Genomic DNA, 15193 nt, shown 5'->3' with positions numbered 1-15193 from the left:
GTTCAGGGAGGCGGCTCAGGGCCACAGCGCTGAAAGGAAAAGGTGGATAAACGCCCCCGGCGGGGGAGATGGGTCACGCTGCTTTAGCCTGGCCCGCCCCTGCCTGAGCGCGGCTAGTGACCAGGCAGGACCCACTCGGCCACGCACTTGGTTCCCAGTTCGGTGGCAGGATAGGCAGTGGCCTGGCCAGGGATACTAGCTGCGCTGGGGCGGTTTCCGCGCACCAACTCCCTCCTTTAGAAACTGAATCTTGCGAACAAAAACGTTCAAAATATGAAGAGAAAAAAAATAAAAACTCAGTCTCCTTCGAGCCGGAATCGAACCAGCGACCTAAGGATTCCCGCAGGCAACTCCTCTACAGTCCTCCGCTCTACCAGCTGAGCTATCGAAGGGACGTGTCAAACGTTTCCTCAGACACATACAAGAGTCTTACATGAGAGAATTCTAACTCCGAGCATGCGCACTACAACTGAGCGGTGAAAGCTGGAGCAGACGCACCAGGGCCAAGGGCCGCTACTTGCCAGGGGCTCCGCTCGGCGCGTGGTCAGACTCGCTAACTGCACCCCGGGCTCAGCGAGTCCCGCACCCGCGGTTCCTGAGCGCGCTTCCCCAGGGGCGGGAAAGCTGAGGGAAGAGGGAGACCCCAGCCTCTGCCCCCTCCGCCCTTCCTTTCTCCAACCCGGTTCCGTCCTTGGGCCGGATGTTTTGTTGACTCTTGCGCCGTATTGTCTCAGAGCCCCCCTGCCCTGGCAGTGTCCCCCTATCCTGGCCAGCGCGGCCTATGCTTCTCCGCAGCTCCCCTCTGTCTTTGTCCCCCTTCTTAGCTTTGCAGGGCCCGTGTTTTCATCTGCCCCACAGAGTTGGCAAATGTTTGTCAAGGCAGGTTTTCTAAATCATGGCTCCAAATTCTCACGTGCAGACCGTTGTTTTAGCACTTGCCTTTCACCTAGTCCCGTCCTCTGAGGGAAGAGCCCTTACTGCTGTGCAGTATCCATTGGGTTTCCACGGCTTTCTGGGTGGGAGTAAGGCCTGGCCTATGCAGCTTTTGTAGCGGTATATCTACTTACCAATACACCAGTCAAAGCCCTACCATGGACATGGTTGTAGTGGTGACTTATGCCAGTATAGTTATTCCTCTTTCCATATGGAAATGCTATACCACCACAAAACACTTTTATATCAGTATAACGGTGCTTACAGTAGGTGGGGGTCATATCACTTTATCAATATTAGCATAATTGCAGACCCCTCTGTAAGGTCAGCTGTTTAGATTGCAAGCTCTGCAAAGAGCTGATCTCATATTTGCCTTTAAATAACCTTCCACACTTTTGATACTATATAAGTATCCTCTAGCTCTTCCTGCTCCCTCCAGCTCTACCTGCTACATTATTCACCCTAACGGCAGGTTTAAACTTAAAATGCTGGCTCAGACAGCTGCAACAAAGACATTAGTACACTAGTTAATCCACCTTAGCAAGTAGTGATAGCTATGTTGACGGGAGGGTTTCTCCTGTCAACATAGCACTCTTTAAACCGGGAATTAGGTTGGTATAACTGAATCGATCAGGAGTAATGTAGTTCTACTGATGTAAGTTTGTAATACAGACCTGGCCTCTGTACGGTGTTACCCTAATGCCATATTTAGTAGTTTGGGTAGAAATAATACTATATGTTCTTCTGTTCCAAAGCAACGTTTAACATTCAGGGCCAGTGGCGCAATGGATAACGCGTCTGACTACGGATCAGAAGATTGTAGGTTCGACTCCTGCCTGGCTCGAGTGCTCTTTTCTGTAAAACAAATCTCCAGAATCATTTTCTTTCTGGTACTTTACTAATTGATAACAGCTTGCCTGGGAGCAACTGCTGTTATAGCTAAAGTTCCAAAATGACTTGCATTATAATTTACTAGTTTCACTCCACAACAATCTTAAAAACCCCAAACTTCTCCTTCTGACCTGAAGCTTCCTGTTCTTGGTATCAGGACACTGGAAAATCTTTTGGTTTCTGTAAAATACTTTCTGCTGCTTTTTAATTTCTCTTTTGTGAAGAAACTTGCACTTTTTCATTTTAAATTTGGCATTTTTCCCCTTTACAGTTACAATTTCATAGTGCAGCCATCACATATTCAAATCCAGCAGCACAAGTTCCCAACGAATAAGTCAAGAGAATTTGAAAAAATAACTTTATGAAGTTATAAATACTTGAATTGGGTTTTGTGGACATGCAGTAAATCAGGAATACACACACAGAGCCTACCAGTCCAAACTACTTCATAGTATTTTCTTCTGTCTGTAGCATGGCTTACTCTGGAGTGAGAGTTCTGTTCTATTCAGATGATACTTCACTTAGTACTGTAGGACAATTTACTAAAGTTGTAAAAGAAAAAAAAAGCTATTATCTTGATGTAAAGATGATAGAGTGCTAAAACCAAAGCTCTAACTGCAACATTTATCACTGATAATGGGGCTTGTTCACTGTAAATTTATGGAAAACTTTATTAAATCTACAAATACTTGGTATTTTGAGTATTTGTTACCGTTTCAATTATGTTAGCCTCCTGACCAAAAATGATTCTTCTTTAAACATACTGAAAATCTCACATATACTTTAAACATATCTTAGAATTAAGGCTAAGATTTTGTCACAGAATCTGTGACATTTTCTACTCCAGCCCTGGGCCTCATCTCCAAGCCATGAGGCAGCAGAGTACCCCAGATTTCCCAGCCATAGTAGGCAGCAGGGGTCTGGAGCTCTAAGCTGCTTGCCCTGCAGCTCTGAGCTATCATAGGTGGCAGGGGAGACCCTTGCACACTCAGCCACTGTAGGGAACCCCCAAGCAGGACTAGGTGCTAAACCCTCCTCCCTCCACATTTTGTCAGTTATTTTTAGTAAAAGTCAGGGACAGGTCAGGGGCAATAAACAAAAATAATTTGCAAACTACTTCTGTATTAACTAGACTTCTTATAGTAATGTTCATAACATAAAACAAAGATCAGATAGTGAATGGGGGGTCTAGGAATGAAAAAGTAAACTGCAGGTTAGTAAATATATAATATGGTCTGATATTTCTAAAGTATAACAAATCATCACCATGGAAAATAATTTATCACATGAATATCACTTACTGGATTTCCAGACCTAATTATTTCCAGCTATACTTTGTTTAATTAAAGATGATAGGCCAGATCAAAGATCAGTCAATGAATGGACCTATACTTTTTTAGGATCTGGCCTAAAAACATTTATTTTCATAAAATAGCTGGGGGAAAAATGAAACTCAGAATTCACCTCTTGTAGGTGAACTTTAATAGGTCATTGCTGCCTGAAAAGCAATACTTTTGTTTTTAACAATACATATTCCTAGTTCTCATTTTCTATTAGGCCAAGAGTTTTCACATTAGTATTTTTTTAACTGCTACCTAAAAGAAACCCATGTTTTCCCCTACATTTCCCAAAAAGAAGTATCGCTCTTAGGCAGTTGACTGTTCTAGAGGGATCTGGTATGTTTTTAAAATGTTCACCTTTCACAGCTCATTATGCAATCCCTGAAGTTGTTTGAAAGAATGTACATTTATAATTATTTCAAAAGGTTAACTATAAATGGGGTAAAAATACTTGAGTATGTCTTGCAATTTCAATTTACTAGTTCTATTTTAGGCAGTGGTTTCCCCAGGAATTGAAATTAGGGAGGGTGTTTGAATTTACAGGGGGGGTTTCAGGACCAATGAGATATATAAAAGAGATATGAAAAAAGTAAATGTTTTGTTAGGATTTATGCAAATATAACATAAGGAAAATGCAAGTTACACCAAAACACATAACAGATCTAGATTTCTAAAAAAAAAAAACAATAAAAAAATGTATTTAATTTAAATTGACTTTTGAAAAGTAAGCCATCATGGGATAAGAGGGCAGTCCTCTCATGGATCAGTAAATGGTTAAAAGATAGGAAACAAAGGGTAGGAATAAATTATCAGTTTTCAGAATGGAGAGAGATAAATAGTGGTATCCTTGAGGGGTCAGTACTGGGACCAGTACTGTTCAACATATTCATCAGGAAAAATGGGTAAACAGTGAGGTGGCAAAATTTGCAGACGATACAAAACTACTCAAGATAGTTAAGTCCCAGGCAGACTGCGAAGAGCTACAAAGAGATCTCACAAAACTGAGTGACTGGGCAACAAAATGGCAAATTAAATTAAATGTTGATAAATGCAAAGTAATGCACATTGGAAAGCAATCTCAACTATACATACAAAATGATGGCATCTGAATTAGCTGTTAACACTCACGAAAGAGATTTTGGAGTCATTGTGGATAGTTCTCTGAAAACATCCACTCAATGTGCAGCAGCAGTCACAAAAGCAAACAATGTTGGGAATCATTAAGAAAGGAATAGATAATAAGACAGCAAATATCACATTGCCTCTATATAAGCCCATGGTACATGCACACCTTGAATAGCGTGTGCAGATCTGGTCACCCATCCTAAAAAATATATATTGGAATTGGAAAAGGTACAGAGATGGGCAACTAAAATGATCAGGGATATGAAACAGGAGGAGAGATTAAAATAACTGGGAATTTTCAGCTTAGAAAAGAGGTGACCAATGGGGATATGATAGAGGTCTACAAAACCTTGACTGGTGCAAAGAAAGTGAATAAGGAAATTTTATTTAATCCTTCACATAACACAAGAACTAGCCGTCACCCAATGAAATTAATAGGCAGCAGGTTTTAAAAAAACAAAAGGAAGTACTTCTTCACACAATATAAAGTCAACCCAGGGAACTCTTTGCTAGAGGATGCTGTGAAGACCAAAACTATAACAGGATTATAAAAAGAACTAGATAAATTCCTGTAGAACAGGTCCATCTGTGGCTATTAGCCAGGATGGGGAGGGATGTAATACCATGCTCTGGTCCACACTACGCTGTTAAACCGATTTTAACAGCGTTAAATCGATTTAATGCTGCACCCGTCCACACTACACTGCTCTTTATATCGATTTAAAGGGCTCTTTAAATTGATTTCTGTACTCCTACAAAACGAGAAGAGTAACGCTAAAATCGATATTACTATATCGATTTAGGGTTAGTGTGGATGCAAATCGACATTATTGGCCTCATTCTTTTACAGTAGCTACCCACAGTGCACCGCTCCAGAAATCGACGCTAGCCTCGGACCACGGACGCACACCACCGAATTAATGTGCCTAGTGTGGACGCGCACAATCGACTTTATAATATCTGTTTTATAAAATCGGTTTAGGCTAATTCGAATTTATCCTGTAGTGTAGACATACCCTGAGAGTCCCTAGCCTGTTTGCCAGAAGCTGGGAATGGGCAGCAGGGGATGATCACTTGATGATTACCTGTTCTGTTCATTCCCTCTGAAGCACTTTGCCTTGACCACTGTTGTAAGACAGGGTACTGGGCTGTATGGACCATTGGTCTGATCTAGTATGACCATTCTTATGTAAAAATTAATTATAATAATAAAAACGTTTAGTACAGAAACTCCCCAACATAATGACCTCCCAAGATAGCAACAATGTGAGATAACAACCTTGGCAAATAATGCATTTTAAAAATCTTGGCCTACTAGGAAACTATTTATATATGTTTATATATATATATATATATATATATATATATACTATTTATATATGTTTCCATTCCCAGTCACAAATCTAGCATTCTGGAGCAAAGTGACTAAAATATAGCCCAACAAACATATGTTTATTTAACATGCCCCTCACTTTTCCCTCCACTGCACTCCACTAACTGGTGTTGTCCTTGGTCAGTGGAGACTCAGAGTTCAGAGGTGCTTTCACATGAGTACACCTGCCAGGTGGGGGACAAGAAGGCACCTTGCTTGTTCCTCCAGCGGCTCACTGTTCACTCTGGCCACGTCTGTTTGTTGTGCCACCGTTCGCTCCACCACTCTGTTGCCAATGGCCCTGCACAGTCACCTTTGCCTGCCACCTGCCACTGTGACCTCTGCGAGTTGGTCTCTTGAGGTTCCACCAGCTCTCAGTGATTTCAGCTGAGCTCTCAGTGCGGGAATCTCGCTCGCTGCTAGTGCAGTCTGGGCCGTCTCTTACATAAAAACACTGTACCCACAGGAACACTGTCCCCACAACAGGACTAAGCACTTAGACCTGATTGTCGGTGATTTCAGCTTCAGTGGTCACTTAACAGAACAAAAGACTATCTATGGAGCCTAATCATCTCTGTCTTTAAGCAGTGGAGAGGGACAAGTCCCCACCCTCTTTTTTGATGCCTTCAAATCATCACAGGCTACAGTTCTACTGCCCTTTACTCATACAATAAGAACAACATTTCATCCCCCACTCCCCCCCACATTCAAGTGGTTTGTAACCCAACCACAGCCAAAATCTATCACTTGGACAACACCGCTCTGTTTGCTGGATACCTAGGTAGATTAGGTGTGAATGTAAATATAATCTGGCCCTGAAGCCTTTTCCCGCAGCCCCAGCTCATCACTAGCTGCCAGGGAGAGCTCATTTAGACTTTGCTTACAAATCATTTGAAATTATTAGGTTGGCTAACATCACCGAAATGAATGCACTAACATTATAAAAAACAGCTGTATAAGGAAGCTAGTCTATGTTCCTACTTTTCAAATCGATTATACTTTTTCAGATACACATATTTTATCATACACTGTATAAGCTTTTAAAGTGTGTATTAATGTTTCAGTTTAAATTCAGATTTCCAAACAGTCACTGAATTGGTAGGGAAATCACTGATTTTAGGTCACTGTTCAATTGTGAGCTGGGAGTTCTGTTGAACATGCAGGTATAAAGGTAGCATGGCTGTTCAGCCAAACAACTATGTGTCTCTTCCTCATATTTAAAACAAGTGTTTCTTTAATAAGCTTGTAAAACTGAGTTGTATGAGACAAAACACACGCTGTCGAGCCAGGCAGGAGTCGAACCTACAATCTTCTGATCCGTAGTCAGACGCGTTATCCATTGCGCCACTGGCCCACAGGCAAAGAAAAAATATCTGACTATCAAGTAAGGGGCTGAGGAACGATGCTGGTCCTGCCCGTTCTCTCCCCATCCACCCTGGACACACTGTGCTGCAAGGGCCAGACTATCACCCCCCCTCCACCCCCGACCGAGCACTGCAGATACAGGCACAGCCCTAGGAAGGCGCAGGGACCCTACCCGGGAGCGACTAGCGCCCAGCCCGGGTCTGTGGGGAGAGCCCAGATAGGACCACCTGGCGCATCGCCCTGGCTCACTAGACCCACTCAGCGGCCATGCGCATGCCCCTTGCAGCACTAGCAAAACGGTTTGCGCACGCGCTACGTTAAGGCCGACTCTCTCAGCTCTAGTGTGGAACTTCGGTACTCTACTCCCATGTCCCTTCGATAGCTCAGCTGGTAGAGCGGAGGACTGTAGCGGAATAGCCTGTGGGAATCCTTAGGTCGCTGGTTCGATTCCGGCTCGAAGGAGACTTTTTTTTTTTTTTTTAATTCCTCACCCATCTTTATCTGCGCTTTAGGACGTTGATTTAATGTTGCGGCTTACAGTACTGGCTCAGGTAGTCGGCCAACATATGATACATGTAATACCTGTGCAAAGTTATAGGAAATAGATAGTAATTTTAAATATTTTATCAAAATGAGACAGATTTGCTTTTTGTTTGTGCTGGAAAAAGACATTTTTGGATCTCTTGTTCGCAGAGGCAGGGTGCTCAGCACTTGTAATTATAGATGGACTCCCAATGCAAATTTCAGTCCCAATCCAAACTTTTGTAAAATGTGGGAAAGTTTGGATCCAGTGATTTTGTTTGGGCCCAGCTCTACTTTCAGTAGGATCTACTCCAAACAAACAAGCAAAAAGGTGGTGGGGAAGGTAGTAAAAATGAATGTTGTGCCACCTTTATGTGAAAATCAAAATCTAATAATTTGTTGAAAGGGAAAAAAGGCATAGTGTTTTTGTGCCATGTTATCATATGCCCTGATAAGGTAAATTGCTCTAGGCAAATTCCTACACCTATGTGGAAACTCTATTTTTATCTAGATTAGGATTTGAAAAGTGTTAACATATATATATTAAATTAGCTAATTTGTTAACAGCCTAGTGTAGCCCAAGAGAGAGTGCCTTGCTTACACTAGTCTCTGAACTTGGGTTAGTGAACACATGTTAATTAACACGTCAGGTAACATCTTTCAAATCCTAGTCTAGATAAAGAGAATCAGCAAAGGCAGTAGTCTGCCTACACAAAATAACTTGCAGGATTGAGGCCTTTAATAGTAAATTCTTCAGGACAGAGTCTGGGCATGCACTCTGTGAGTGCTATCATAATACAAATAATAATACATTCTGTTTTCTTATCTCTGTTATTATTGGTGGATTCTCCTTTGTTATGCCTAACCATAAAAACTAACTGTTCTGCAGATCATCATTTCTTTGGTTCCTTCCTTGAAGATGGCCATCAAATATGAACAAGCTACCTGTTCTGTGGCTATCACTCTTGCTCTGATGAGTTTGGGAAGCGAGAATCTGTTAATCTCCTCCCAAAGTGAAAGAGTATGTTGTAATCTAAACTAAGTGAGCTCTAAGGGTATATCTACACAACAAGCACAGCAGTGTTGCAGCTACCCTGCTATAGTGTAGACACTTGCAGCAGCAACAGAAGGGGTTTTCTGTCGCCGTAGTAACTCCACCCTCTCAAGAGGCCTTAGCTAGACTGATAGAAGAATTCTTCCATCAACATAGATGTGGCTACATTGGGGCTTAGGTCTCCTTAATTACATTTCTCAGCCAGGGGTGTAAATTTTTCACACCCCTGAGCAATGTACCTGGTTTGACCTAAGTGTTAGGTATAGATCAGACCTAATAGCTCATGAGAAAAAAAAACTACAGATGCTACTCCCACACTTTGGTCTTCCTTGCCACTTAACAGCAATGCACCAGACAGCTTTTTCATTTGAATTTTATACAATAAATATGCAATGCCAAGTATATATTTAATTGTGCATATGTTTTGTCATTCAATCTTCCTTGATAGCTCTAATTCTGAAAAGAGAAAAAAAACATAAAAATCCTTGACTAAAATTACACCAATATCTTAGATATCAAATCTTAAGGAAAGGTAAAATAATGAAATTAAAGCCTATAGACATATTTGAAAAATGTCTCCTATTAAACAGTTTATTTTATTATGCATTTATGCTACAGGGGAGTAAAATGCACAAAAAGTTTAAACAGCAAGTTACGTTTTTGCTAGTTTTTAATCTTTAAAAATATTTCTCCCATTTTCTGTTTTGTGTGACCTGGGTATGAGTCATTCTCCAAACATTCAATAGAACAGATCTCAATATAATAGATCCAGCCAAAACAGTTACTGCTCAGGTAATTTCCAATCGCTTGATTGGACTAAATAACATTGTACGGGGAAAAAAATCCCTCACTTTAGTAGGCATAGAAATGTTCGGCATCTTGTGCTGCCACCTTCACAAGGGCAGAGTTCCCTGTGTGAAATCCTTTGTTCACTGAAAATAATAGGAGTTTTGCCATTGACTTCAATAGAGCCAGGATTTCACCACCTGACTCCTCAGGCTCTTTTCGTGAGAAAAATGCTGCCAGCCAATCCTGAGTATTATTGCATGGGCCATTGACTCCTCACAACCAGTAACTCAGGAAAGAGCTGGAGTAACACCTCTTGATGCACAGTATAGGTGAGAACTTTAAATAATCGAAAGGATTGTCTACATGGGAAATTTGCCAGATTTCCCCATCTCGATAAGTAGAATTCTGCACTGTAGAACAAAGAAGGCATTTGCAGCTGAAGTTCTGGTTATATTTTTTTTAATGCATTGGGTAGGTTCATTTGCCACATGCCAACTTTTCTGCCAAGTAGCTCCTCTTGGGAAAACAAAGTTCTTTTAGAACTTACCAGCTTGGAAAGTCACCACAGACATTTTGGATGGATCAGGATATTATTGGTTATTTTGGCTGTTACTAGAACAACTTTTTCTTAGGATAGAAACATAAAGGTAGTGCTGTAATTCTTACACATAGGCAGTCTTTATTATTCAGAGAGTGTTTGACAGCAAAGGTAGATTTCAAATACATAGTATTTTTCATACAAATAAGCGCAACACCATAGAGCAAAATATTTGCAACTCTATGCTTTCAAAAGATTAATAGTAATTCAACTGGACTTTACATGGAAGCAAATCATGCAGGCATCATTGTTTCCACTTTAGAACACCTTCTAGAAAGCAAACAAAAGCAAAAGAAAATTAAATTCATATTTATGGACCAAATCTGGACATTCTCATTCAGTTTTTATTATGTCCTCATATAAGCAGACTCTCTGACTTTACTGGGACCTGCAGGTGCCCAACACCTCTGAAAATCAGATTGCCTTTATTTAACTGCCTAAATGTGGATTTAGGCACCCAGCTTTAAAAAGGTTGACCATAGTTTTTATCAGTCTAATAGTGTCATTTTAGCAAAGCCACATTCTTTCAGAGACATATCCTGAAGCCTGTATTCAGAGTTGCTGGGGTTTTTTTTGACAAAGGCTGTAACAGTGCATAGTGATCCTTGCAGACAGAGCCTCATTTAAGACAGTGGGGCTCCCTGCAGATGCAGCAGATGTCTGTGTGGATCACCATGCAGGACTGGGGCCTAAATTCTTTCTCAGGCATCCTTTCTCCATTAAGAATGTAGTAAAAATTACAGGATTTAAGCTAAGAGCCCAAACCCTTTGAAGTCATTGGGAATCTTCCATTGATTTCAGTGGATTTTGGATCAGGCACTCAGGCCTAGATCTTCAAAGGTATTTAGGAACCTAACTCCCAGTCTGGGCTTTAGCCTTTGTTTATTACCTTTGGGTCTGATTTGCTGCAACCATAGAAATCAATGGCGAAATTTCCATTGATTTCTATGGGAGCAGCACCTGTAAGATGATTTTTATATATACCATGTGTAACTTTCATCTAGACGTTTAACTGGAAACATTTTCACATTTAATTCTATACAGGAAACAGTCACTAGCATTTTCACACTTTCACAGTAAATTATTGAAATAAATTTGAAAAAATGTACTTGGAAAATCATTTACACAGCATGTGTAATATGTATTCGTATAGGGCCGGATTCTCCATTCCACCACAGTGTGTTTATATTGGCTTCAGTGGTGTTACACCAGCATAAAATCAGTGTAAAGGAGTAGAACATAAGGCCCACAGATATGTGTGTGTATATGTTTGATGACGTATGAATGTATATAAATACAGTGGGCTGCATTCTATCCATAAGATATATGCATATACATCGCACACTAGAATCAGTTGCAGTTGAGTGTGCATTCCTTGGGACAGAAGTTGATGCATTAGAGCAAGGGAAATAATTATGTGCTGCATATGTGCAGGTAGCGTAGGGCCTGATAGAAGTAAATTGGAGAACTATTTCTGATTACAAGGGTAGAAGTACCTATAATGCCTGCACAGCTTTATGGAGATATATACTAACTGAGTGTTAAGGGGTTTTAAAATATCAGTGTATCTTAGGAACTTTAAAGAAGCTTTAAAGATGGTAGTATTTAATGACTTTGGAATTATAGTTACTGATTTTAGCAGTATATTTAGCTGCAGCTGAATGGCATTTGAGGTGAAAGGCGGGAAGAGGAGGAAGAAAATGTTTCACAACTACAGAATCCAATTTTTAAGACAGAAATCTTTTAAACTTTTGACAAACAATATATTCCCTGGTTTCTATAATTTAGTAGCATGTTACATCCTCCCCAAGACTGAATTTTGAAAAGAGGAACCACAATAGCAAATGCACAGAACCGAGGTGTGACAACGATTGATGGAATATTTTCAGTACAGAGGATATAAACTACATAAGGATGAAGCTAATATGTCAAACCAGCACAGTGCTAAGTTCAAGATTTCTGAACTAGTGCTTTAGCTCCTACAAACTAGGGGTCTGATTCTCCTCCCAACTGCTCCAGTTTTACCTTGGTACAAATCCACTGCCTTCAAAAGAGATATACTTCATTTGCTTCAGTGAAGAGAGAAGAATCAGACCCTAGGTATGTATACTTTAAATCAAAACCATACAATATTTTCTTGTCTCTCTGATGAGATATTCATAAAGTACACATTCATAAATTACAATTTCAACCACAAGAGTTTTGTGCAGCAGTGCACTTCTAGTAACGACTATATTTTGACTTAAAATGGAACTTTAAGTGTATTAAAGGACACATTTATTATTAGCATACAACTTGCATGAAATTTGTCTATACAGAATGGTTTACATGTCTAAGATGTGTCAGTACCATGGAATCAGGGCTGGAAATATCTTACAACAGTGTGCTGGTTAACAAAGCAAAGAGAGCCTGCTTCTGGAACACAATTTAAACCTGATTGGGTAATAATTATATGATTTGAAGTGCAATGCATGTATTATAGACTTGTAGCAAAGAAGAGGGTGGGGGAAATGGTCACTGGATCAGGGCAAGATTGTTAAGAGAAGCAAGTCCTATCTGGTTCTGCCTCCCTCTGCCAGGAAGCTGCCTCCTGCCCTTTCAGCATGACTGCCTCTTTCTCCTCCTGTCAATTCCTGACCCCACCCCTCAGCCCATTTTTTGCATGTCAGAAGGACAGTTGGGAAAGAACAAGTATAAAGCCATCAGTAAGGGGAATAAGTAGGCAGGCAGGCAATTGTGTTGACTCAGCTGAGGGTCATCTTCCATTCTATCCCAAAGGAGTTAGGGAGCCAAAAGGTAGGGAGGTGGAGGAGCCAAGGGTTGCATGAGGTCACAGGCATACTCCCAATTAAAAAAAACAACAACAGAACTTTGATATGTGTCTCAGATTGGTCAGTCCAAGAAGAGTGAGAAATGCTGCTGCCAAGTCTTACAACTGGCAGATAGGAGCATCAACCATCCACGTCTGTGTGGTATTTTCCTGCCGGTCTCCTGCTTCTGCTTGTGTGCAGGTGCTGTAATGCACATGCACAAAATCAAGACACAGAGATCATGTGCATTTCAGTTAGGAGATTAGTCTCCTGGGTTTAGGTTGAACTGCCTTCTGATTGTTAAGCTCTTGGGTGTGGTAATCATGCCCTGTGCCAATCAGTTGGCTCAGCTTCTTTACTGCTCTGGTCCCATCCCCAGCAAGTTTCAGTCTACTAGGCAGATTAGTGCTGTCAGGCAACACTCCTCTTTGGCAAAGTCAGACCCTTCCTGATACCTACCGTTCCTTTGCAGTCTATTGAAAACACTTCCATTGTTTCCTCAAAGGAAGCAATAGGATTATAAATGCAGTCTCTACCCTAAAACTGGGTGGCAAACTAAGAACATTACATTGTCAGACAATGACAGAACTGGTGCCTTCTTGAGTGGACTCGAAGCCCTAATCAGGGAAAGTCCTTGCTTAGGTGAGGAAAGGGAGCTCCATTTAAGGAGGGATGAGAGAGAGGAATATTATTGTATTGAAGGGATAGCTTGAGCTCAAAAGTGTTAACCCCCTTCAAGGGCAATATGCTAATCAGTATAATAGTATGGTAACGGTAAGTATCTCAGTGCAGAACACAGAGGATGGGAATGTTCATTTTGAAGGCCCCGTGAGTTAAAGAGTCTGCATCCACAGGAAATTATATTCAAGTTATCTTTGCCTAACTTAAAAATCAAATACAAATATGGAAAAAAAATTACCACGCTTTTCAATTAGCTTTTCTCAACCCTCTTTGTGACATTCCTACTTAGAGAGCAAACTGCAATCAGACTGTACTTGCTCTTGCTTTATGAGTCTGTGCGATAGCTGCGATGGCCATCTCCGATTAGTTGAGTTTTCTCATTTGCATTTGTCGGCTGAAGTATGATTGGAGTTTCTCCATCTAAATCAAACAGAAAAAAACAACCCCCTCTAAGCTCTGTTGATTTGATACAAAAGTCAAGCTGCCTTTCTTGATAGAATGACTTAGCAAAAATAGTAAAATCTAGTGTATTGTAGAATGATCTTTCAAACAAGCTTTCATTTACAACCCTTTTAGGATCCAATCCTGGATGAGTAAGGGCTGCAGGATAGAGCTCTAAACGGCCGTAAGCACACTAAACAGAATTCTATGTTTACTAATACTTACACTAAGCCTGTGTATACTTTACCCGAATGTTCACATAGGAAGTTATATTGCTATATAAACCAGTGTGCATACTCTTTTTTCAGTTTGCTTATTAATTATTATTATTATTACACCATGATTTTACGTGATGCTTCACAGAGATTAAAAAGACCATGATCCTTGCCCCTAACATTTACAATCTAAGTGCCTTCTCCTGCAAATACTATTGGGTGTAATGATTACTACTGTGGGTTCTTTAGACTGACTATAGTGAATACTACCATGATAATTAGAGCCCTATCAAATTCATGACAAATGCGCCATGGACCGTGAAATCTGGTCTCCCCCGGTGAAATCTGGCTTTTTGTGTGCTTTTACCGTATAGTATACCGATTTCACAGGGGAGACCAGACTTGCACAAATTGGGGATCCTTACTCAAAAGGGAGTTGTGGGGGGGGTCACAAGGTTATTTTAGGTGGGATCATGGTATTGCCACCCTTATCTCTGCGCAGCTTCAGAGCTGGATGGCCGAAGAGCAGCGGCTATTGGCCAGGCACCCAGCTTTGCAGGCAACACCCCACAAGCAGCAGCACAGACGTAAGGGTGTCAATACCATACCGTGAAATCTTTATTTCTGCACTGCTGCTGGCAGCGGTTCTGCCTTCAGAACTGAGGTCCTGGCCAGCAGCCACCACTTTCCAGCTGCCTAGCTCTGAAGGCTGTGTTGCAGCCTGCAGCAGTGCAGAATTAAGGGTAGCAGTACCACAACTCCCCTTATAATAACCTTGCAACACCCCTCTACCACACAAAACTCCTTTCTGGGTCAGGACCCCTACAATTACAACACGGTAACATTTCAGATTTAAATAGCTGAAATCATGAAATTTACTATTTTTAAAATTCTATGACTGTGAAACTGACCAAAATGGATCGGGAATTTGGTAGGGCCCTACTGATAATGTTTTCAGGACTGAGCCTTGAATTAGATCTCAAGAATATGAAGATAATGGTAGAGAAAGAAAGAATGAGGCTTAAAATGAAAAGCAGTGAGCAGGCATATATTCAGT

The 15193-nt window shown here is 40.9% G+C and overlaps 1 protein-coding gene and 4 non-coding genes across 6 annotated transcripts in view; 2 read left to right on the top strand and 3 right to left on the bottom strand.

The window, feature by feature from the left end:
• Positions 1–302: 302 nt before the first annotated feature.
• On the bottom strand, positions 303–392 carry TRNAY-GUA (transfer RNA tyrosine (anticodon GUA)). The gene is given in 2 exon segments: positions 303–338; positions 356–392. It is a non-coding gene; the product is annotated as a tRNA-Tyr (tRNA).
• Positions 393–1704: 1312 nt separating this feature from the next.
• TRNAR-ACG (transfer RNA arginine (anticodon ACG)) lies at positions 1705–1777 on the top strand. Its single transcript has one exon. It is a non-coding gene; the product is annotated as a tRNA-Arg (tRNA).
• Positions 1778–6942: 5165 nt separating this feature from the next.
• TRNAR-ACG (transfer RNA arginine (anticodon ACG)) lies at positions 6943–7015 on the bottom strand. Its single transcript has one exon. It is a non-coding gene; the product is annotated as a tRNA-Arg (tRNA).
• Positions 7016–7398: 383 nt separating this feature from the next.
• Positions 7399–7488, top strand: TRNAY-GUA (transfer RNA tyrosine (anticodon GUA)). The gene is given in 2 exon segments: positions 7399–7435; positions 7453–7488. It is a non-coding gene; the product is annotated as a tRNA-Tyr (tRNA).
• A 6056-nt stretch (positions 7489–13544) lies between these two features.
• Positions 13545–15193, bottom strand: part of DNAJC5B (DnaJ heat shock protein family (Hsp40) member C5 beta) — a 50651-nt gene continuing 49002 nt past the window's right edge. For both annotated transcript variants that reach the window (XM_050941399.1, XM_050941401.1), the window contains exon 4: positions 13545–13900. In XM_050941399.1, the coding sequence (XP_050797356.1) occupies positions 13806–13900 (95 nt within the window). In that variant the 3' untranslated portion in view covers positions 13545–13805. The remainder of the gene's footprint in view (positions 13901–15193) is intronic.

The sequence above is a fragment of the Gopherus flavomarginatus genome, chromosome 2 (genome assembly GCF_025201925.1).
Source record: "Gopherus flavomarginatus isolate rGopFla2 chromosome 2, rGopFla2.mat.asm, whole genome shotgun sequence".
NCBI classification, from domain to species: domain Eukaryota; kingdom Metazoa; phylum Chordata; order Testudines; family Testudinidae; genus Gopherus; species Gopherus flavomarginatus.
This window is presented reverse-complemented; position numbering and strand designations above follow the sequence as displayed.